This window comes from Anarhichas minor, unplaced genomic scaffold (assembly GCF_050575085.1).
Source record: "Anarhichas minor isolate MPS153535 unplaced genomic scaffold, ASM5057508v1 ptg000009l, whole genome shotgun sequence".
NCBI lineage: Eukaryota > Metazoa > Chordata > Actinopteri > Perciformes > Anarhichadidae > Anarhichas > Anarhichas minor.
The window spans coordinates 756,451-781,126 of record NW_027466455.1 but is presented as its reverse complement, the minus strand read 5'-3'; the positions used below and the strand labels follow the sequence as shown (position 1 = coordinate 781,126).

The 24,676-nt window shown below is 42.2% G+C and overlaps 1 protein-coding gene and 1 long non-coding RNA gene across 2 annotated transcripts; one reads left to right on the top strand and one right to left on the bottom strand.

Annotated features, from left to right (window-relative positions):
- Positions 1-8,848: 8,848 nt before the first annotated feature.
- On the bottom strand, positions 8,849-15,066 carry syt4 (synaptotagmin IV). The gene is made up of 4 exons (XM_076087253.1): positions 13,229-15,066; positions 12,790-13,113; positions 9,649-9,769; positions 8,849-9,226 (listed from the first exon to the last, which is right to left on the bottom strand). Exons 1-4 carry the CDS (start codon positions 13,715-13,717, stop codon positions 8,907-8,909), a joined length of 1,254 nt encoding a protein of 417 aa, XP_075943368.1. The 5' UTR covers positions 13,718-15,066; the 3' UTR covers positions 8,849-8,906.
- A 6,149-nt stretch (positions 15,067-21,215) lies between these two features.
- On the top strand, positions 21,216-22,441 carry LOC142946142 (uncharacterized). Its single transcript, XR_012953005.1, has 4 exons — positions 21,216-21,301; positions 21,401-21,521; positions 21,740-21,793; positions 21,916-22,441. It is a non-coding gene; the product is annotated as an uncharacterized LOC142946142 (long non-coding RNA).
- Positions 22,442-24,676: the final 2,235 nt, after the last annotated feature.

Genomic DNA, 24,676 nt, shown 5'->3' with positions numbered 1-24,676 from the left:
GCCATGGTCCAATCGTTTTATGATATTTTGTTTTGTCTTTATTTGCATTTTTACCCATACTGTGCTATGCTGCGTGAGGCAGTGGGTACCCTCCTTTAGGCTATTTGAACAAAGCAAGGAGAAGCTCAGATAACACACACAGAGGGAGACAATACTCTTCTATATCTTTATATAGATAATAGTTGCTTGCTGCTATGTTAAGGTTCAGAATGTTAAATGCAGCTCCTTTAAATGCTGTAAGATTGTTCAAACAGGTATCACTGTTTTAAGCATTATAGTCTGTTAGTGAAGACATCACATGCTCTGTAATAAAAGTGACCATTAAGAGCATCAATGATCAAAATCAACCTGTGATGGGATATCACTGCAGAGGTTAATGGAAGAGATGAGGTTATTAACTACTCAATATATGTTGGGACCATTTGATCTGTTTCACTGTCATTGGGAAAATGATTGTTCTTTTTCTTTTTTACATTTATGGATTTAAAATACACAATTACACACTAACTGAAGACACACACACACACACACACGCACACACACATGCACTCAGAGTGAGTGATAGTAAGTCAGCAAAAGGTTAAGTAGCTGATTAAACCGAGCTTATGTGCAGAATGTAATATTTGTTGAGCAGTTTGTGTGTGTGTGTGTGTGTGTGTTTGAGACTCCACATGATTGCCATTAGTGATTACATTCTTCTTAAGCTCAATTTTAACGTCAGAGATTCCTTGTGTGTGTGTGTGTGTGTGTGTGTGTGTGTGTGTGTGTGTGTGTATTACATTTGACATGTTGTCAAATGTAATACACACTGACAAGGGACAGAGAGATGAGAAGTGAGTGGCAATCGATTGAGGAAATACGAACTCTGTGGTTTTACGACATGGCAGGAAGGAGGGAGGAGAGCAGGGTCAGAGGTCAAGGGTGTGTGTGTGTGCGTGTTTGTGTGTGTGTGTGTGTGTGTGTGGGTGGGTGGGGGCGTGACTGATGGCTCTCCATGGCAGGCCCCTACTGACCACAGGGGATGTGGTGAGAAGGGCAGGGAGAGCCGAGTGGTAACAAGAGCTGCATCTGAAAGATGATGCTGTGAGCAACAGGCGAGGACGCTCTGAGAATTGCTCAGGGAGAGAGTGGAGGGGCGAGTGTGATAAATAAAAGTAAAGAATCACAGGGGGGGAGACACTGAGAGAGATGGAGATGGAGGGAACACTGGGGAGGGAGAGAGAGGGAGAGAGGGGGGTATGGGACAGATCAAAAGGACGTTTTTTCTCTCCCTTCATCTGTCGCCTTGGGCTGTGAAACATTTGTTAACAACACATGAAATTCGCACCAATCTCAGGCGCTCACACAATCCTCCGTGTTCAGATTTGGTTGCTCTCTTGATCTTCCTCTGCCTTCCTCCCCGGAGACCAATCAGCCACGCCTTTCATCCACCTCTGCAAGCAGCTGTGGAAAGACAAGGCGATAAAGACGATGAGGGTCTGTCGGACTGGAGATTCAAGCTTTTTGTTTACAGATAAACGTAAAAGAATTGTATGACTGCTGCTGAGCACATTCACACATTTCTCCAAAAATGCTAGAAATACATTCTGGTACTTTGTCTTTATTTTGTTGCATGGTACATTAGGTTTCTCATACTGGCCTGATATTAGATGAAAGTGTTTCTACAGTTCTGAAGAGGAGCCAGAAAGATGGTGATAGTAAAGCCAGACCAAACTCCGGGGACTGTTTTGTGGAATCTAAGCATGAAGAGTGTTACAGCACCTTGCTTTAGTCAAACTGGCGAAACGAAACAATTCAATATAGTAGCCTCAGGTTAACGGTGATTCTGGGGCCTGCAGGAAAACCCTTGAGCTACGTAGTGCAGTATAAAAAGTATTTGCATTGAAGGATGTATATTCTGTCCTTCTAGAGGCAGAAAATATGTCTTCCTTAGGTAAATTAGATGTGGGCTGAGAAAAGAAAGCTGCAAGACAAGCAGGATTTGTTAAGTTGACTCACATAATGGATTGTTCTCGATAAAGAAATCCACAATCAATCACAGAAACAGGTTGTCTACAATATACACCATTTGTTTTCACTCCTAAACAAGTATTATGAATTCACAGTGTATGTGTCTGAGTGTGCCACCTAATGTGAATGTGTTTTCCATTGGCCCCTCTTATTGTCAGAAGACAAAAAGATGCCCCAATGTGTTCAATGTTCAATCCTAATTTCCACAGTTAATAAGAACACTAGATTACAGTTTTATAACATTTACCTAGGGACAGACCGTCAGCTCTGGGAACTGTCAGTGACAACAAAAACTCATCCGTGCAGGCATGCCAGCCTTTTCCTTTCATGCCCATTATCTCAAGCTGCCTCCTCTCCTTTTCTTCTGCCTCCTCACCACGCCGTCAGAGCGAGACCGCTCAGTCATCCTCCCCCGCAGTCCCTCCTTCCCACCTGCTTCCCTGCTCCATCAATCTCTTACCTCCTGCCCGACAATCCTCCTGCTTCTCCTCCATTTGTTGGCCCCTCTCTCCGTCTCTCATGCTCTCCAGCGCCCTCCTCCCTTAGAACCACTACAGCGCTCTGTTGCCATGACAGCAAAGGTAATGTCAAGGCAAGAGGATGCCGAACGTGTTTCTAACCTTTTGTTTGTGCGCGCGCACACACACACACACACACACACACACATGCTCCAGGCCCCAGGTGGCTGTAGCTTTCACAGGCTCTGTGTCGTAAACCCAACAGGCTCTTGTTGTCTGTCCCGTTTGCCGCCTTTCTCAAGAGGCACATGTGGCCTTCATGCCGTTGCTACGGAAACCTGTATGGATCCTTAACTTGAACCTTCATTGGCTGAAATGCCCCAGGCTGTGTCTTGATTGGTTAAAGGAGTGGAGGATGCAATTCAGTAACAACCTCTACCAATACCTTTTGGTTGGATTTTGTCTGGATTGTTGTTGTTTTTTCCCACGGAGTGAGACGACGGCTGTTTGTCAGGTTTGCTAGTGCTGCACAACATTACGTATTCATTCTGTCTGTACAATGATGGGAAACAAGAGAGAGAGAGAAGAGGCAAAGACACCGGGTAAGGTGACGGAAACAGATGCATGCCGGTGTCCTGAACCATAGACATAGACGTAGTCTCCCTGAATGCACCCATTGGTTTCTGAAGAGCTGTTGTGAAGAGCCATCTTGGCAGTGACGACACAGTCTAACTGCAGACTAATCCAAAAAATGGGAAAAGCGGTGGATCGTTGGTGGAGCTACAGCTAAGGGGGGCCCGGGTCACCCAGCAGAGGAAACAGCTGGCGGCAGCGAGCGACCTGAGCCGACACCCACCTGTCACTCAAAACGGCCTTAATTATGCATAACTTTAGGCCTTAATATAATGGGTGAGTTAATAAACGGGTGAGTTGTATAAAAATTCAGCCCTGTACAGTTAATATCAGCTAGAGAGACCAAAACACTTTTTTTGTATCCTGCAAACTATTATATTTCTGCTGTGAAGTATAATATTGCAGAACTGTTAATCAGTGCGACTGTTATGAATATATACTGTCATATGTCGCCCCTCACCGATGGCTGCCTGCCGCCAGATTAACTGTATATTCAATGAAGCAGTTTCATTCACATTGACTGATAAAATGTTGCAAAATAGAAAGAAACAGTCAAAGAAACAGTCTGACATCTTGATGTGCAGGGACATTCTGTCGGTCACATGCCCTCGCCTCTTGAGCAGCTGAATGTTTGCCTTCAGTAACCAATGCAGCCTTTTCCCCTCTGATGCCTTCAACCCCAAATTAATCTATTTCTCTGGGCTCTCACAACCTGACTAATAGGCAGCCTTCAGTCCCCATTAAAATGAGGTCATTAGTGTGTGTGTGTGTGTGATTTATATGTGTTGTGCTGTAAGCATCAATACTGTGGCAGATGGTTAATGTTATTGTCGCTTTCGAGTCGATGATCGGGGTTGCATGGAACATGCACTGAAATAGTTTGTAATAGTGAATGTGTAGAGGTATACTAGCAGTATGTGCTGAATGCTCCCCTGTGTGTGTGTGTGTGTGTGTGTGTGTGTGTGTGTGTGTGTGTGTGTGTGTGTGTGTGTGTGTGTGCCAAACGTAAAGGTCTCAGTAAAACTTGTTTAATTGTCTGTCTGCGTGAAGGTCATTTTCACGATGACTCATCCCCCTAATTCCACTGTGCATTGGGGACAGCTTTCTCCAGACAGACAGACAGATGGTTTTAAAGAGGAGCACACTGGCTCTCGAGGACAAAACAATGACGATAGTGACTCAGAGTGGGTCGAATCTTACAATGGAGGTAGCTGAGGACAGGGCAAAACATCGTTACTAATGTCAAGAGGAAGGAACTTTTAAATACTATTACCATCTCTTTATATTGTACCTGTAGTGATTTCAATAAGGAGTAATCAATTGGAAGTTATTGAGCCAAACAACAGAGAAAAACCTTGGCGATTAGAGAGAGATGCAAGAGAATTTTCTTTCTGTTGAAATCTTAAAATGTACAATATTACAGGGTGCACATGGGACAAATCCACAGTGGGATCACGCCTCATCCCAAACAAAGAAAACATAAATCAATAAAATAATACACATTATATACAGCTGGCACAGTGAGAAAGACAGAAAGAAGGGCCTGGCTCCCACAGTCCGAAAACATGAAGACCAAGTGATTTCTAATGGTTGTCTGTTTATATGTGCGGCCCTGTGATAGACTGACATCGTGTCATGGGTATACCCTCACAATGCATCATGACACAAGCTTTGGTGCCAAAAATCAAAAAGATAACAATGAATAGATGGACGGCTATCAAAGAGAAACCGACAGTATGTCCAGGCATCACATGAATGAAATGGCACCTTCTCTTCGTGGTCTTTTGGTTTTTCTGTTCTCCTAAGCAATGTGTGTGTGTGTGTGTGTGTGTGTGTGTGTGTGTGTGTGTGTGCGGGAATCTTATGTAAGGATGTCTTCTCCGTCCACATGTGCCGCCTCTTTTTCCCGCTCTATCCCTCTCTCCATGCTTTCGTCTGTTTGTCCTCTCTCTCCCTCTGTGCATCGGTGCAGTGTGTCTCAGGTAAAGACACAACACTGAGAACAGGTTTTATAAATACAGTGTTTCCCTTCTCTCGTGTTAGTCGTCCCTTTTTTTTCTCCGGCTGTCATCACAATAAGGCGGCCTTGAGGAGAAAGCGTTACATAAAACTAAATATTAGATGTGTGAAAAATACTTTGCCTACACAGACAAACCATGGCCTTCATTGCATCTTGCATAACTAAGATGCCTTACAGATTAGCACTTTAATATTTGAGAAGCAAAAGGAAACAGAAGGGATTATTTGTTTCTTTTGGTAACAGATGTTTATTAGAAACCATATGTGTTTGCACATTATGATGATTATTGCTAGAGATAAAATATGTATTTGATGTATAAAACCTCCCAGCAACAATAGAGATGTAATGATAATCACAACAAGTATAGACACAAGTTTGTTACACTGAACAGCACTCTTTCTGTCCTTCACCTTTAAGCTTAATTACTAGGTTTAGGTCTCAATCATAAAGCCTCTTCATTCCCTTTTCTTTCCCGTTGTTTCATTATCTGCAAATGACCCTCTGATAAACGACAGCCTGCAGACCCACACACATCAGCTATTCACTCATCTCGCTGCGTCCCCTACTAACTCTTTCCCTGCTCATCTTTCTCATTTCACTTCCCTTCGCCACTATTTAATTTCTCAACACGGCGCTGTGTCACCCTCCCTCCATTCCTGTCAGGCTGTCCGACTCTTGCTCCCCCCCCCTCCGGCCATCTATCTACCCCCTCCTCGACTCCTGCAGTCGCACTTTGAGAACTTTCCCCATTCCATCACTTTTGCAATTTATCTCATGGCACATTTCAGAGACCAGGAGCCATGAAAGAGGTGCTACAGTATGAATTATGGTCGACCTTATTTGACCTGACACTTAATCAAAATGCTGTTAAATAATGATGCAAACTGGTCACGATTTTAAATTACAATGCACAAAAATCAAATGTTGATCGCCTTTGATTGAACAGTGCTACAAATCTTTCCTGGCAAGCAATTTGCACATTACTAAAGCCTTTCCTTGCCAAGACATTTATATGTTGTAGTGGTGCAGTGCCGTCCAATTAAGTAAATCAGTTTAGTTTAAAAATATAATAGTTGAGGAAGAATGTCGGAAAGACTTTTCACATTAAGTAATGAATTTAAAAATAGCTGCTGCAACCCAGTTCAGATATAATATTTTCTCTCTCTTTAAATTTCCCCTGTGCCAAGTCTCTAATTCACCAATAAATCCAGCCTATTACATCTTTTTTGGTCATTAACAGTGATGCCTCTTTTTATCTACATCACTAAAACATGAGACTTTATAGCAGCATAAAAAGAGCAGGATGATTTAAAGTGAGAGGAACGTTGGTGATGAGAGGCGTTAATAAAAACATAGACGTCTTATTTGGTTTATGTGCTCTCCTAGAAGTTCCCTAATTGGGACAAATCTCCCTGCTACACAATCATATGCACACACACACACACACACACACACACACACACACACACACAAACGCTGTCTCTCTTAATCACATTGACTTGACCTCACTGGTCAAGATCTGGACAGGTTACATATTGATGCACATGTAGCATTAAGGTGTGTGTGTGTGTGTGTGTGTGTGCGTGCATGCATGCGTCTAGAGACTCTGAAGACTGTATTGAGGAGATCAAGGGTCTGGTTCTGCATCAAAGAAGGCACTCTTTGATAAGATCCTGAGGGACTAACTGCTGTACTGCGCCAACTGTCATTGCGCGCACGCACGCACTTAGCATGCTAAAATATGCTGTTCATCCACATACAGAACTCTGCAGCTGCATCAGTTTCTTGAGTATATGAAACAGCATAACACCTGAAGGACAGATGAATTTGCATGTCTGGCTGAGTGGTTCAGAGAGGCTGACGAGGCGGTTGCCCTTGCACTGTCTGATTGTCTGAATGCGAAAGCAAAAAACAAGGAAAAATTAAACCTTGCTTCACTGAATGGTCTCAAAACAGTCAATGTGTCGGCATAATGAAAATTACATTTGCTCTCACAAGACAACTTTAAGATCTTCTGAAAAATCTCTCCACAACACTATTCTTTTTTTCATCTCTTGTTTGGGGAGATGTTTTTAATCTTTTTTTTCTTATTATCATTATTTCAGGACAATCCCTCACATTCACACGAGCCTCGGCTAAATGGCCTAACCGTGATTGGTTAGCTGGAGGAGGTGAGGATGAGGGGGACGGCAGCGACGCTGCACACGGCTATTTTAGTTGCTCCAAAGATGACAGCAGGAGTTTAAAAATAGAAAGCAGTCTCAGAGCGCTGTCTCTCAGCCTGGGAGTCCCAGGTCAGAACCACTGAGGGCAGAGTGACAGAGCATCCCGCTTCTCGAGAGGCTTCACCAGCAAACACATGATGTAAGATGAGAGAGAGGAGGGGAGAGGGAGAGAGAAAGCGGTAAGCATGCTGAGCCAGGTGTTCTACTTCACCAAACCACTTAGCTGATATTAAATTCTGACATGATGACTTCATCCTGGAGCACTGAGCCACTCAGCAGTTATTACATCATCAGACCTGGAAAGAGGCCCAATGATGTCATTCCCAGGGTGCTGAAAGTGGGTACACACAGAAATCAATGGATAGACTGTAATATTAAAAGAAAAAAAGAGTCTTTTACCGTAGATAAAATGATCTTATGAGTGATTTTCTGTGAAATGAAGCTGTTGGATGTGACGATATTTTAACCTCAACTTAATCCATTAACCTAAAAGGAGCTAAATGCTAGTGGTAATACTGTTCTTCTGAATATACACACACACACACACACACACACACTTAAATTCCCACACTGGTGAAATAAAAACATTAAACTTTTCTCAGAACTTGCCATATTTTATAGTAACGTACATACATTTACATTTCAGCTGTCTTTGTGCTCACAGTAAGGGGGGACAAAACACCTACAGTAAACATGTGGCTCACACGCACACACACGCGCGCACACACACACACGCACACACACACACACACACACACACACACACACACAGTCGCTTCAGTACCAGCACTCTCACATCGAACACACGCACATAAATGCATCCACATTTAACTGTCCCCAGTGCACTCTGTCTGTTCCAGTCTATTCTCAAACCACCTAATTTAGGCTTTCTTGTACTTAATAAGTAATCATATATGAAATACCACTTACATGTTCAACAACTCAACCATAAGAGTACAAAACAAGAACATAAATAAAAACAATCTACATCTTTATGAAGAAAACATTGTCGTTATAAAATAAACTTTAATAATCCACATTTTTTACAGCATTGTCAGATGTGGTTCATTCTGGTTTTCATACGATGGTCTCGGTTACTATCTTTAGGAGGAAGAGCCGGAGAAAGAGAAGAAGAAGAGGGAGCAGAGGAAGAAAAGAAGAAGAAGAGTAATAGCGACATTTAAGACATTCTGCACTGCACACGGTTACAGTGACAATTGGTAGTTGCCATGGAGATGACGTTGCGTGTTACCAGGTGATTTTTCGGTGACAGTCTTTGGGATCATTTAAAGCTACAGGGTTCTCTTTGTCAAGCCCCGCCCTCGCCCGCTGAACCCCAATAACTTCAAAGATAAGTGATTGAGTGATTGATTGAATGATGACATCACTTAAAATGACCCTCCCCATAACACAACCCCCCCCCCCCCCACACAATTTATTTCCCCCCTCGCCCTCACTGAAAGTCCAATGGGCGTTAAATCCCGCCCATCCTCATTCCATCCCTCTCGTGGTTGGACCAGATCAGACATGGACGGCAGAATCCACTAACACCGCGGCGTTCTAATCCTCTGACAAGCCGTGCCACTTGGCAATCTGGCGACGCGGGTGGTCACAGATCTCCCTCCAGTGCTCGCCGGCTGTGCCCGCCACTGACGTTCCCAGCACCAGGCGCCCAAGGCTGGTGTTGGGGCAGCGCGAGTTGCCTGTGTCTGAGTCCATCAGCAGCAGCTCCACGCTGGTGTCTCTCAGGCCCTCGTCGGAGGGCAGATCAAAGACAAAGAGCTCGTTGAAGACGGGGTTGGGGGAGCACTTCTTCACGTGGGTCTTCTTCTTACACACGCGCTTCTTCCCTTGGTACATGTTCACCTTGACGTACGGATCTAGGGTGCGAAGGATAACAAGAGCAGATGAACAAAGTAAGGACAAAAGCAAAAAAAAAACACAGCATGGTGAATATCCCTGCAGCGGTTGCAGAGTGGGACATTGCTCCTAGGCCGGATCAATACGGTAATCGATAGAGCGGAAATGATGGATGTTAGCGATGGGGACAAAAGAGGCTGGCTGTGTAAACACTTTGAGTGTGTGTGCGTGTGTGTGCTTGTCACTAAAGTGCTCTCTATCACATTACTTCAGTGCGGTGGCGGTGTCATTACTATCGCAGCATCCAAAGTGGTCTGGGCTGCTTGGCAGGAGGAGGAATATGACTTCCGTCGCATTCGTTTTATGGGTATGTGACTGAAGTTTGTGCACACATGAGTGGATTGCATTTCGAAAGATCCCGCTGAAAGTGTACCGTGTGTACCTGTGGGTCCGTTGTTTTCAGTCTTGGGCAGGTGGCGAGCTTTGAGGACGACCACGGTCAGCGTGTTGGTGGTGGACTGGTAACACAGGGAGAGCAGCAGCTCGCCTCGGCCTGAGGACTTCTGTGGAGAGACGGGGGGGGGGGGGGTGTTGTTAGTTTATTGTTGAGTTAGGCTAAAACCATTGCCACATTTTTCCTTTACGTAATGAAAAAGTAATGCACACATGTATTCAGTAACACCTCAGAGAGTTTAACTATTGGCTAAACTATGTATTAATAAATAACTTAGTAAATAATTTGCGACTATCGACAACGTTGTGGGGAAACCTGCAGCTGCTTGTACTGCCAGTGGTGTCACTTCTGCCAACTAAACAATCATCACCTGTTTATGTGTTGCGCTCTCATGTCTCAACTAGCAGAAACGGGTGAGGGAGAAGCTCCCTTCTCTGCGCTACATCTGTGATACACACACACACACACACACACACACACACACACACACACACACACACACATCCACACCAAAGAGAGTTGACACCTCGGCTACTGCGATCACACCCAACGGGCTCATGGTCGCTATGGCAATGAGAAGTAGCACACGGGCAAAGACAACCTCTACCCCTGACCTGATGTTAAGGTCTCTGAAAATACAGATGTGAGTGTGCTGCAGATGTTTTTCTATATCATTCCTCCTGGGTAGATGTATTATAGATGAGAGAACAAGTGACTACAGACTCACACATACACACACACACACATCCTACTCTATTCTAATGTTTTTGTCGTCCTCCAGGGTGAAAACAGGGCGATGGCTACGCTGCTTGAGACATGCTGAATTGATTCTCTGCTGCGTGCTCACACATGCGCACACACACACACACACACATGCGCACACACACTTACCCGCACAAAGCAGTGAGACTAAATCTATGCCATGCAGACAAAGAGAGCCACCACCCTGTAAGCAAAGGGCTGCTTCTAATCAGATGGAACATTGTATACGCTTCAAACTGAGGGAATTCAGCCCAAAACAATTGTCTATTGCACATCATACACATAGCCACATGGTGATATTAAATACTAGATGTAATATAGATGAGCAAATCCTAATCTTATTAAATTATTTTGTTTCTTTGCACAAATTCCTGTTGTCCATCAAAAAAAAGGTTGTTTGCACTTTGATTTAAAGGAGTTCTCTTTCCAACGCAGAAGAACTGGTATGTTCTCTTTATATAAAGAAAACACTTTAAATAAGCACAGCTGATACACAGTAAACAACTACAGTTAAAGTTGCCGAGCCTTTTTCTCTTTTCACCTGCCGACATGAAATTACTGATCTCTGCAAAGCAACATCATGGATTCTAAAACTCATTTTCTATTGTTTGCACAAAAAAGCATTCAGACACAGCAGACTCCTCCCTGCAGCAGAGGTTTATGAGACCCGATTGAGAAATGGAATTGAAAAAATATATATATGGTTAGTCTCAGCGTGGATAGAGCCAGCAGAACATTTAAGAAATAGTATCCTCTTGATGATAAATAAAACATAGGGAGCTCTGCTGAGGGGGAATGAACATTTTATATCGCTCAGAATCTGAGTCGCATTTCCCAGCACTTCTCTAGAGTACTATATCTTATCAGAGATTTTTAAAGATATTACAGAAAGCTCTCATTCCTCCTGGGAAGGCACAAATGTGGGTGAACATTTCCTCTCCCACCCGGTAGCCACGGTGCTTCCATTAAAGCAGAGTACAATATCAGTCCACAAATCTATAATTACATTGATATCATCTCCCATTCCACCTGCGAATGGACGAATGTTCATGTACGGCCTCACCATCTAGTACCAATCTATAGAGCACTGCTGTGTACTAGACCACAGACCTTTGATAAGGACAGAGTTATCATCTTATCATCCATCGTTCACCAGTACACTTAATGCAATGCAGCCAACCCAATCCAATGCGTTTTTAAGGAAATATATATATACTCATGGGTATTTTCCGTCACAGCTGTCACAGTACTACAGCACAGCATATCAGCCCACATGTCAACAAACTGGCTCTGATACTGAAGATACATGACGTTCCTCTAAAAGGAAAAAGGTCCCACTGGAAATGAGCTTGAGTACGTTTGTGGTCCTCATAGTTGCCGGGAACAGCCAGTATGGAGCAGAAGTCTACTGACCACCAGCCCATAGATCCATAATGTGCGGTGTGGATATCCCTCCATCTAATCAATACACTACTGGGAATGTTAAAATGTCCATGTGATTCCCTTTCAAATCGACCGTCCCTGTGTTATAATTCTCTTCATTTAATTTAACACACATTAACCATCATTTTGAGTAATTTGATGGTTGGCTAAGTTGCAGGTATTTTCAGAGGAAACATGTCATATTGTATGTGTTACAGCTATAACGTAAACATCAGCTCTTCAGGATTTAGGTAAAATCAGGTAAAAGGAATAGAATACAAAAACTGATAATTGACAAAAACGAACACCAAAGGCTGTTCATCCAAACTGGCAGCTGCCCAATAAAGAACAATACCAGACCTCAGTTGAAGCTTAGAAAGACATAATGGTGCTACAGAGCCCATCCCCATTGGCTTCATTTCACAATAACCTAACCAGTGATGGATACAATGAAAGGGAATTTCTTTATTGAATTCGCTAAATGGATTAGCTTTCATTCAAGGTGCATATTATGCCATTAGAGCTAAATTAACACTTGAAAGCAGTATGAGAGATTTCACTGTGTCAGGAAAGAGGCATTTGCATTTAGATGAGTTAGAGAAAGCTCCATGATTAAAATATCATTACTTATTGATAGGAAAATGGATTTCAGGATAATTATGGACTGACTTGTGTACTGATTAATATCATATTAGTGGAAGCACTTTTGTCACGACGAGAGAAATGATGAGTCATTATTGGACCAGTTTTGCAATTTGAAGTAATTCTGCGGTGAGACTGTTCGTATAATATAAATATATAGTATGCGGCAAAATCATTTTGAGACACTGTATGTGTCAGAAATTGAAACCCAAAGATTGCGCTCAAGAAAACTGATAACAAATAAAAAAAACTTAGAAAAATCATGAATTCAAAGGGTTCAAACAGGATTGTTCCAGATCTTACCTTGACATTCTTCTTGATGATTTCTCGGCTCATTAGGACACGCCCCTCTGATAAGTCGATCCCAGACAAGGGTACAAGGGTCTCTCCGATGACCTCATCGCGGGAGAACCTATCAAAGCTCAGCACCATGAAGTGAAGGGCCAACTCCGACACTCGGGCCAGCGGGATCCCGTAGAAGCTGAAGGTCTCGTCAAAGGCGGGGTCAAGAGTCTTCCTCAGGACTCTGGTCTTCACCCGGTGCTTTTTCTCCGGCAGCAGGGTCAGCTTGATGTAAGGGTCAGAGGTCAGCGACTGCTCATCAGTTGGAGTCAGGCCATGGGCTTCCTAGATCAAAGTCAAATCAATCAATCAGACAAGAATGCATGAAACCATTTCTCTCAAAAAATGATTGTCAAGACACACAAAGACGTCAAACCACCAGCCTAAACACATACAGTACCTTGATATGGACGATGAATGCCTTCTTCTCTGGCTGGTATTCCAGGGAGAAGTGGAGGGTCCCTAGTCCGCCCACCCGCTCCTCTCCCTGGGGCTTGTCCACAGCCGGGGTGGGTGCCTGGCTGGAGAGGGTGCTGGATGGAGAAGGGGGATCACGGCGGTCCATCACCCCAGGTTGGGTGAACCCTGCATGGGGAGAGGGCAGCTCCAGGTCCGGGGAGCTGCGCACCTTCTGGTTGTGGTGATGAAATGGTTTGGTGGTAAAGTTGCCATTCAGATCCCTGTTCTCCAGATCCAGATGCAGAGCCTGTCTAGAACCGTTTGGACTCGAGGCCAGTTTATCGTTGCTGGTCGGACTCATTGGCGCCGCGGTGTGGCAGTTTCCATTAACATCAGTTTTACCGGTGTCGTTAGTTGTCATGGTGGCATGTGCAGCGAACTTCTTCTTGTTGCTGAGGCTCTCCGGGTAGATGTCGACCCCTTTGAGCATGTGCACAAACTTATAGGGAGGTGTCTTCTGGGACTTGCCGTTTTTACGCTGGCAACAGATCCATGCAAACGCTGACACAGTGAAGACAAGGCCGAAGACACTCACCACAGCGACACCTACTGGCACCGCCACTGTGGAGGAGGACAGGGAGAGAATATAGCTTTAATTAAAAATGTCTGACCACACACCTCAACAAACACTGTGCAACAAGCACCAGTAAACACAAAACAATTGTTCTCCTCAACAGATTTAATTGTTGCACGGAGGCAATTAAAATCTTTTGTGGGTGCGACTGACGCAGGCTGCAGTCTTGACTCAGATGGAGATGAAGACAACGCAATCTGTTCAACCCTGAAGAGGTACGATCAGTACTGTGTTCATATTCCAAACAAATCCTCAGGAAACAGGTGGTGGAAATAATGAACTGCTGGGAAAGCAGATGGTGTATCATGGTTCACCCTGATATCCCAACTGATAGAATGGCATAATAGCCGAGAAATTAGCGATAGGCCCCGTGTTATATTGATTTATATTCCTCCTACTTTTTCTTCAGCAGTATCGGTACTTTAGGGACCTAATTCCTTTCAATGGCACTTTTGTCTCCTATAGCATCACTACAACGTTACTATGGAGACACTACTGGGATATTTGCCACTCAGTGCTTCGGTTCTTTGTTTTGTGGTTTTAAACTGTGACTCAACAGCAATCATGCTGCCTTCTCATGCAGTCAGAGTTAATAGTTCTATTTCAATGGAGGAAATGCGCACTATTTCCTGCAGTTATGAGGGCGGCCCAGTGGAAAAGCAATCAGGGTACCACCCATACAAGGAGGGAGTGAGAGGGGTGGGGTTGGGGGGTGAGCATATCACTCATGTGGGCCACATATACAAAACAGCAATGTATCACAATAGTATGGACGTACATTCTTCTGTGAAAGTTGTCGGCATAGAATCGATCTAAAATGTATTGCTAACCTGAAGGGACTGCCTCTAACTAACGAAGGACAGTGAGCTCATTGCAAGTTCAGATCACAGCACTTGTCCATACTGTTTTCTCCCTTTTCTTGTCATTAATATTTCAGCCTAACTTCCTGGGTGGACAGGTTTTCAAGGCAACAACAACAGACAGATGGATGTAGCAATGGGAGGGCGGTGATTGAGCTGCTGAATCGAGTGGAAATAAAGGAAACAAACAGGTGCTTTCCAGGCTTCACCTGTGCTTCAGTAAAACCTGCTGTACTCAAGTATATTAATAATAATAACAATAATAAACTTATCTAATCTAGACGTAAAACATTTCACCTGCACCCCCATTGGTTGGTTTTCCTGATGATTTGCTGTCACCCTTAAGCTAGCTGTAAAATGGAGGCTGGAGCTTTTCCCAAACACAAGGGGGGGCCAATCATATTTTTGGACCCCCCCTTTAGACACGCCCCTGAACAACGCACTGGACAAAGCCATTCTTGTTTAATAGAATGGGCTACTCTAACATATAGCTATATTTTTTAAAAACAACAAAATAGTGCATACATCAAAATGAAACACTCGCTTTTTTTACGCTCATTCGTATCTTAAAAGGTTTAAGATACTAAAATTAGTAACGCTAGCTAATACTTTTGAGACAAGTGACGTGTAATGATTAACTCTGTACTTTATGAAGATGAACAAGCCCAAGTCTACCACCAACAACATCACACATTAACAACCGTATCAATCTAATCAATCAAACTGGTCCCACTCACCGAGCTGAGCTCCTTCCTCCACAATTGGAGCCATGTTCGCTGTCCAAGGTGCTGAAACGGTCCGTCTGCTTTCACACCGAGCTCTCTTCTCTACGGCGGTGAACTCGCTCTCCTGATGACAAGGTGCGGTAAATCTCCACAAAATCTCAGCTTTGATTACATTTAATAATGAAAAAGGTTTTGTACGGCTTCAATAATTGAAAAAGGGGGCAGCCTTGTTTTCCCAGAGAGAAGGATGGAGGGATGCTTTGTCCTCACGCTGCTGCTGTTACTCTGTGATGCATGAGTGTGTCTCAGAGGCGGCAACACCCAGTTCCTTCTTCCTCTCTCTCTCTTTCTCTCTCTCTCTCTCTCTCTCTCTCTCCTTGTTTGCTCCATCTCTCTCTCACCCTCCATTCACCAACTCCTCCCCCTCCCTACCGGTAACGCTGAGCTCATCAGTGCTGACGCAGTAGTGACGAAGGCTGGCTGTGAAATCAGGACCCCCGGTTCAGCAGCACAACAGGGCTGCCAATTCCCCTGATTGATTGGAAGTGAACGGCCTTCGTCTCAATCGCTCTGTGTCTGTGTCTAGTTGCGTATTTCTGTGTGCGTAGGCCTTCTTCCCTTTTTGTGAAGACTGGTGAATGGATGTGTTATACTGAGGCCCTATCATGCATTAAAGTTAGTTGTATTTTGTCTGGTTTTTATGCAGTGATGTATTCCTCTGATTTATAGATTGTTAGAATAACAGCTTTGTTTATAGTATCATTCATTATAAACCTTCTAAAATACTGCAGATGAACATTAACTAATTACACTCACAGCTGAATAAAGAACAACCCTTGTATTCAAACTGTACTGTATGTGCACATTATCCCAAATATGTTAAGGTAGGCCTACTGACATCATGCAGATCACTGTGTCCTAAGTTGCACTGCTGCGTATTATTAATATAATTTCATGATTAAGAATAGGTTACAGAAAACGTAGTTTAAATAGTTTTTTAAAATACAGTTTTCACAGTATATTGTATGATAAGTGTGTGTAATTCACTGCACAGTCGCTGAATACAACGAGAAGACAATAAGCGGGTGAAAAAAAGGAAGGAAATGAAAAGTTTGGTGGGATTGGAAGACATATTATAGCTTTTAAGTTGTGTGATGATCACCAGACTGAGGACTTTGTGTATCCTGCCCAAACGAAGATGGACTGGGTGGTTTGGCTCATTTAAAATAAACTATGTTACCACTTGTGATGTTTAATGTATATTCAATGTGTCTAACTGTAATCAATAAGTTTATTTGTGCAGGTTATGTCATGCCCACAGTCAGTTGCACTGCCCCTGACACATAAAAACACATGAATGAATAGTGGAAATGAGACAGCAGACATAAGAGTTCTAGATTCCCACCGTGTTTAACATCTGATATAATCCAACACTGACCCCTGGTGTTCATAGTAAAAAATGCATTTTCCCTGAAAACAACAAAGGCCAAACAATCTGTGACGTTCGGGATTTAAGCAATAGTATTGGAATGCAAAAGCATGTACACGACTAAACCAAGCACACTGGACACCAAGAATTGGAACCAATCAAGATTTAAAACCCATGTCAAAAGAAAGACAATAGATAGACAGAGCTTCAGTGAGTTTATATGGAGAATCAATATGAAGGACAGTTGCATGTTTTCTTAGGCCTTTCTAAGTGTCCCAAAACATGGTGGAAAGCAACTTTGACAGAATCTTTGTCTATAGAGGGCAAGCTGCACCCTGAGCATACAACTGATTATCATTTGTATAAAACCGGTAGCTCAAATGAAGAAATCTGATTGGTTCATAGCCGTGAAATAATAACCACAAACCACTATGATGTCTAACTCCTTTGCACTTTCAGTATCACTCCATGTCTGAGAACAACACCTACACTAATGTGTTGTCAGGGCTGCTGAGCGATCATACACATCATGGGAACATGTTACAGATACAAATTAGATGCAAAAACACGATACACAGAAGAATAACAGCACGGGGTTGTGACACACACACACACACACACACACACAGATACACGGCCATACTGGAGCACAAAATATAGAGGCATGAAATCACACATTTCAAATCTCTGAGGCCACTTGAATCCAATAAATGTAACCCAAAATAAAAAGGAAATATTACTTTCTTGGGGTGTGTGTTTTTTTTTATTGCGTCTGAATCCTTGAAGCCTTTTATCAAATATTTTGAGCTTTTTAGGTTGGCTTTCAATCATCTTAGTAAAAACCTGTATAAATAATCTAATATTGGCTCCAACACATGTTATCTCGGCACCACTGGGCCAAACAACCTGTTCCTGCAGGAACATAAATTAAAAAGAACACGCACACACAATTTCTTTCTGACTCCCCTGAACCTTTTTCCAGTTTCTCTTTCATACTTGTGATTTCAAATGTCATTGCACATAACAATGTTTGTATTGACTATTTTTTGTATTTGCTGTGGTTTGCTGTCTAGTTGTGTTTCCTGTATCTGCACCAGCTGATGCTGGCATTTCCCAGTAAAGTGAACTGTCACTATTTCTGAGAAAGCTAAACTGAATTGAGTGTCAGGTTCATATGAAGGAATAACCATTCATTTGTAATGTACTGTATCCTACAGCGTTGTAATAGTTCAAAATGCACCTTTTTAAACTGCCGTTTGGGTAAAACCCGTGTCCTAGACCTGCTTTTAAACTATGTTTTAATTTTTAATTTGTTCTGTGTGTATGTAAATTATTGGCCTTATGGTCACATTGTGTTTTTTATGCTTTTAAATTTCTGCTCTGTGAAAGCACTTTGTGACTTTTGTCTGTGGGAAGCGCTCTACAAATACATTTTACTTTACTTACTTTACTTTTACTTTGATATATTCCTGTGGTGATTCTTTGCCAATACTATTTCTGTAAAAGTGAAACTTATCTCGCAGTGGGCGAGGTGACACTAGGAGTATATAAAGCATGTCGGGGTGTGTCGCCTCATCATGTTTTTGAGTTCATCACCTGTACTGCAGCTCATCATTCATTAGCATCAGGCAAACAGTCCAAGTGTTACTGAATTAACATATTATGCCAGATAATGACTGAGCAAAACAATACATGAACATAATACAGCAAAAAAACAAAAGAGAAAGACAGAAAAAAATGATTATTGATATATTTCACTGAATAAGGGAACAGTTTGACCTGGTCCTCATCGGGATTTATCATCAACCTCATGCTGGCACTAGAGGAAGAGTTGGTGTGATTCATCCTCTGAGGACTATGAGTATCTGCACAAACTCTCTTGGCAATCAATCCCATAGTTATCGAGATCTTTCAGTCTGGACCAAAGTGGAGGTCCGACCGATCAACCGACAGACCGTGGAGATGTACAGCAATGCACCCAAAAAGAGTTATCATAAAACAGTCTTATAGACAGTCAGATAAAAACACATGAATGAATAGTGGAAATGAGACAGCAGATTGGAATCAATCAAGATTTAAAACCCATGTCAAAAGAAAGACGATAGATAGACAGAGCTTCAGTGAGTTTATATGGAGAATAAATATGAAGTACAGGTGCATGTTTTCTTAGGCCTTTCTAAGTGTCCCAAAACATGGTGGAAAGCAACTTTGACAGAATCTTTGTCTATAGAGGGCAAGCTGCACCCTGAGCATACAACTGATTATCATTTGTATAAAACCGGTAGCTCAAATGAAGAAATCCGATTGGTTCATAGCCATGAAATAATAACCACATACCACTATGATGTCTAATTCCTTTGCGCTTTCAGTATCACTCCATGTCTGAGAACAACACCTACACTAATGTGTTGTCAGGGCTGCTGAGCGACATGAAAGAACAGATACAAATTAACAAAGTTAGATACCAAAAACACGATACACAAAAGAATCATCTCAGCTAAATTTCTATGAAGGAGTGGATTAAGCAGTGCCCGTCTCCTACTGAACGACATGCAGAGCTCGGCAAAGAGGAGGTTCAATAATGTTGCTCAGAAGAAAGCCAGCAGGAATACAGAAACTATACAATACGGCTTTCTAGACAAGAGAGATTGTGGTTGTAAGTGGTCACAAGTATTAAAACCTCTCTCCAGAGCTACAGGCAACCGAAACTCAGGGACCCAAGAAAGTGGAGCAACATCCTCCCCCACTGCAAGCAACACACACACACACACACACACACACACACACACACACACACACACACACACACACTACAACAATAAATAATGGTAATAAAAAAGGATGAAACGCAGAGTACAACATCACCAAGGCAGCAACACTGAGATTATCAACAATATAAACTTTACAATAGCTGCAGCCCACAATCACACACATATTGAAGTAAAGGAGAAACTGCAGTCCTTAAGTGATAAGTGATACAACTGATAAGTGATAAGTCCTTAAGTGAGTTCAGTGAGTGTGTTGTTGGTGTAAGTCAGTCTGTGAATCCTGTGCAGCGCAAACCCCTCCCCAATCTGCTGCAGGTTCAACTCCCATACATAATATAAGCAGTCCACTCTCTGGTCTCACTATAATCAGTCCCAGTTTCTCCACTTCTCAAAGTTTTCAAACATGTTGAGCTGAATAAGGCCTCACACACAGTAAAGGTAAAAGTTCCTCGTATTTAGCATGTTAGATACAACGCACATCTGTTGGTGACTCAACTTCATGTTTGATTTGGTTCTGTTCTGACCTCATTATGCATTTACGTTAAAAATGTATTTCTGAACAAATGTACCGACGTGAACAAAGAGGATGGAGGTGGATATAAATATGCAGCCTTCTAAATCAGTGATTCAGGTAGAATGCAACCTTCTTTTTTTTAAATGTGGAGCTACAATAATGTTAAAGATAATCCATAATGAGGGGATCCTTAAATTGACGGCATTGTTGTTCATTTTTGTACTGTTCACTAACTACGAGCCACGCCCTGTTGTGACTGCACCCCCACACTTTCTCATTACACAGGTGTAACTTGTTTACATGGAAGTGAAACTATCAAGGTATTTACAACAACTGACAAGTGACAGTTTCTCATGAAGTGAAAGAAAAAGTCGGAGGATGGGCAGCGATACTTAAATACTATGGTAGTGAAACAATGCTTGTTTTTGTAGTATGGCAGCAAAGTGTATTCAGTCCCAGAACTTCCCATCCGATGCCTAACAGCACGGGGTTGTGACACACACACACACAGAGATACACGTCCATACTGGAGCACAAAATATAAAGGCATGAAATCACACATTTCAAATCTCTGAGGCCACTTGAATCCAATAAATTATACCCAAAATAAAAAGGAAATATTACTATATCAGGGTGTGTTTTTTTTAAATTGGGTCTGAATCCTTCCAGCCTTTTATCGAATATTTTGAGCTTTTTAGGTTGGCTTTCAATAATCTTAGTAAAAACCTGTATAAATAATCTAATATTGGCTCCAACACATGTTATCTCGGCACCACTGGGCCAAACAACGTGTTCCTGCAGGAACAAAACATAAATTCAAAAGAATACACGCACACACAATTTCACACACACAATGTACTGTATTCTACAGCGTTGTACTAGTTTCTACTCCGTATTTTTGACCAGTTTTGCACTGGTTTGTCATTGAGTTGTGTTTTGTTGCTCACAGTGTCTACCTGCACTACAGGGTGTTGATATATTCCTGTGGTGATTCATTGCCAATACTATTTCTGTAAAAGTGAAACTTAACTTGCAGTGGGCGAGGTGACACTAGGAGTATATAAAGCATGTCGGGGGTGTGTCGCCTCATCATGTTTTTGAGTTCATCACCTGTACTGCAGCTCATCATCCATTAACATCACAGGTAAGATCAGAAACTATACGACTCACTGGAAAATGGTTTATCATGTAGACTTGTTTTCAACTCTTCCTTGAGCCTTTCTGCTCTATAATGTACTTTTAGAACAGCGATGGCAGCAGCAGCCTTGTCAAGCAGCAGAGGAGTGGCTGGTGGCCTGTACATCCTCTTCACTCTGCTGTGTCTGGTTTGTCTCGCAAGTTCATGGATACACGACGACAAACTGGTAAATAAATTGCTGCTTAACCTCCCATTGCTGTAGAAAACAATTCCGCATTTATTTGCAAGTCGTCATTGTGATTCAGCACAAGCAAACTTCCTGTTGAAATGTTCTTAGTTTTCCCATCTGCAGTCGTATGCGCAGATATGCTAGAGCTGCTGTCATGCTTCGGCTGTTCTGTCCACAAATGTAACTGCATGTTGATTCTCACGCTGTGTTTGCAGAAAGATCTCAAAGAAACCGTTCAGAAAACAGAACAACACTTGGACAATTTGAAGGTGAGTCAGTCAGTAAGTTTACGTGTTGGTTGACTTCATGCACTGCAGGACACAACATAATGTAACAACATAGCAATCTGAGATGGTGCCATGTCATGACTTGATTTTAATTTCCCCAATAGGCACAAAGGGCCACCCTTTCAGAGTTCATGAGTGAATCTGTGACCCTTAATGAAGCAATGACTTCATTTGCTGAGAAAGTCTCTCTGCCACTGAAGAGAATTGGTGAGAGCGCCATGCGCCTCATGGAGAAAAGCAAGACTTTTTTCTATAAGGACAATGAGTTGACGGATGCAAGAATAGCTGACATTGAACTGAAACTGGGAGAATTGAAGACATTTGTCAGAGAGCTTGAAGAGAATCAAGCTGAATTGTAATGTCCATGTCATTCAGTGTCTCTACTGTATCTCTGATTTTGCATCTATTGTATCTCTTCGGTTTTTCTTTCTTATTGTGTTTCTTTGCACTGGCCTTTAAATCATGAATTAATTTTTCCTTTTTTAATATACAATTTGTGAAGTAGAAACAATGTTTATACCAGATAAATAATTTTACTTCTACTTAGCTCAAATATTAAGAAGGGTAACCCAAGTCATTTGTTTTTGTATTCCTGAGCAATACTTTCTGATAATAAATGGTGTAATTGAACTATCGCATCATTTTTCTTCCTTTCTTGCAACTCTGTAATATCAGGTCCAGACTTCTGATGCAGGTTTGTTTTATGTAGAATTGGTGCCAGAGCTGATGAGGCCCAGAACATAGCAGCGAAGAGATAAGGATGGTTAAAAAATAAACTTGCAGAACTGTTCTGTCCTACATCTTGTCTTGTTTCTCAGTTGTTAATCTGAATTAATTGGTGAGTTAAGAGTTGGGCTGTGGGCAAGGTGACACCAGTGGCCTTTCTCATTTCCCAGTTTGTAGATCCTCGATTCCTTTCCTTGCCTCACAGACATCAATTAAATATGACGTGTGTCAAAACTGCATCAGCTGTCCATGTTTTGTTATACTGCCATTTTTTATGATCTCTGTCAGATGAGCAGAACAGTGTTTAGAGAACTTGTGTTTACTTTTAGCTGCTTTTTGCACTTGTACCCATTATGTTGAGTTGGGTGTAGCCTTCATTCAAGATGAAAACACAAGTCATTTGCAGGTGAAATGTCAAAGAGGAATACGGTTAGAGCAGCGGAAGGTGAAGAGCTGATAGTTTGATCCAGTATTTGATCATCATAAATAAGAACACCATAGGAATACAAAAGGAACAGTAGCATTCGTTTCCTCGCTTATAGCTCCTATAAAGCCTCCTCGCTCCTCAGTGAATCCTAAATGCTACAACTCTCGTGGCTTGCTTGCCTGCTGCTGATTAAAGTGAAGGGGCCACTTTCTTCCTGTAAAGAGAGTCAATATAATTCCTTACTTCCACCCATGTACTGTATGTATGCATACATACTGCATCACCTCTGCTACTGCCCCCCCCCCCCCCCCCTTTTTTAATGTACTGTTTAATTTCCTCAGTACAGTACTTGTACCTCTCTTAGCATGACGTGGAAAGAGGAAGACTTTGAATGATGGTCAGACACTTAAGGGAACTAAAACAATTACAAGTTTCCATCACACATTAAAAAGAGACATTTCCCAGAATTAATACAAAACTCGCTTTCACACAGTCTCTTGGAAAAACACATACTTTCCCACTGCCCATGTAGACACAAGGCTACAGGCGACTACAAAGAATTCCACCCCACATCAGCCTCATGCCAACTCACAAACTACTACAGATTCTACCGAATTGCACAAAGTGCCTGTGGGCGTTTCACTCATCCAGCATCAGGCAAACAGTCCAAGTGTTACTGAATTAACATATTATGCCAGATAATGACTGAGCAAAACAATACATGAACATAATACAGCAAAAAAACAAAAGAGAAAGACAGAAAAAAATGATTATTGATATATTTCACTGAATAAGGGAACAGTTTGACCTGGTCCTCATCGGGATTTATCATCAACCTCATGCTGGCACTAGAGGAAGAGTTGGTGTGATTCATCCTCTGAGGACTATGAGTATCTGCACAAACTCTCTTGGCAATCAATCCCATAGTTATCGAGATCTTTCAGTCTGGACCAAAGTGGAGGTCCGACCGATCAACCGACAGACCGTGGAGATGTACAGCAATGCACCCAAAAAGAGTTATCATAAAACAGTCTTATAGACAGTCAGATAAAAACACATGAATGAATAGTGGAAATGAGACAGCAGACATAAGAGTTCTACATTCCCACCGTGTTTAACATCTGATATAATCCAACACTGACCCCTGGTGTTCATAGTAAAGAATGCATTTTCCCTGAAAACAACAAAGGCCAAAAAATCTGTGACGTTCGGGATTTAAGCAATAGTATTGGAATGCAAAAGCATGTACACTAAACCAAGCACACTGGACACCAATAATTGGAACCAATCAAGATTTAAAAACCCATGTCAAAAGAAAGACGATAGATAGACAGAGCTTCAGTGAGTTTATATGGAGAATCAATATGAAGGACAGCTGCATGTTTTCTTAGGCCTTTCTAAGTGTCCCAAAACATGGTGGAAAGCAACTTTGACAGAATCTTTGTCTATAGAGGGCAAGCTGCACCCTGAGCATACAACTGATTATCATTTGTATAAAACCGGTAGCTCAAATGAAGAAATCCGATTGGTTCATAGCCATGAAATAATAACCACATACCACTATGATGTCTAATTCCTTTGCGCTTTCAGTATCACTCCATGTCTGAGAACAACACCTACACTAATGTGTTGTCAGGGCTGCTGAGCGACATGAAAGAACAGATACAAATTAACAAAGTTAGATACCAAAAACACGATACACAAAAGAATCA

What these genes read in the sequence shown, in the direction of transcription:
- syt4 (XM_076087253.1), bottom strand. Translation starts at nt 13,717, where the DNA reads ATGCTCAAAGGGGTCGACATCTACCCGGAGAGCCTCAGCAACAAGAAG. An exon ending in CATTCATCGTCCATATCAAG is followed by an intron (nt 13,114 to 13,228) that starts GTACTGTATGTG and finishes ACTTTGATCTAG; the next exon opens with GAAGCCCATGGCCTGACTCC. An exon ending in TGAAAACAACGGACCCACAG is followed by an intron (nt 9,227 to 9,648) that starts GTACACACGGTA and finishes TTCGCACCCTAG; the next exon opens with ATCCGTACGTCAAGGTGAAC.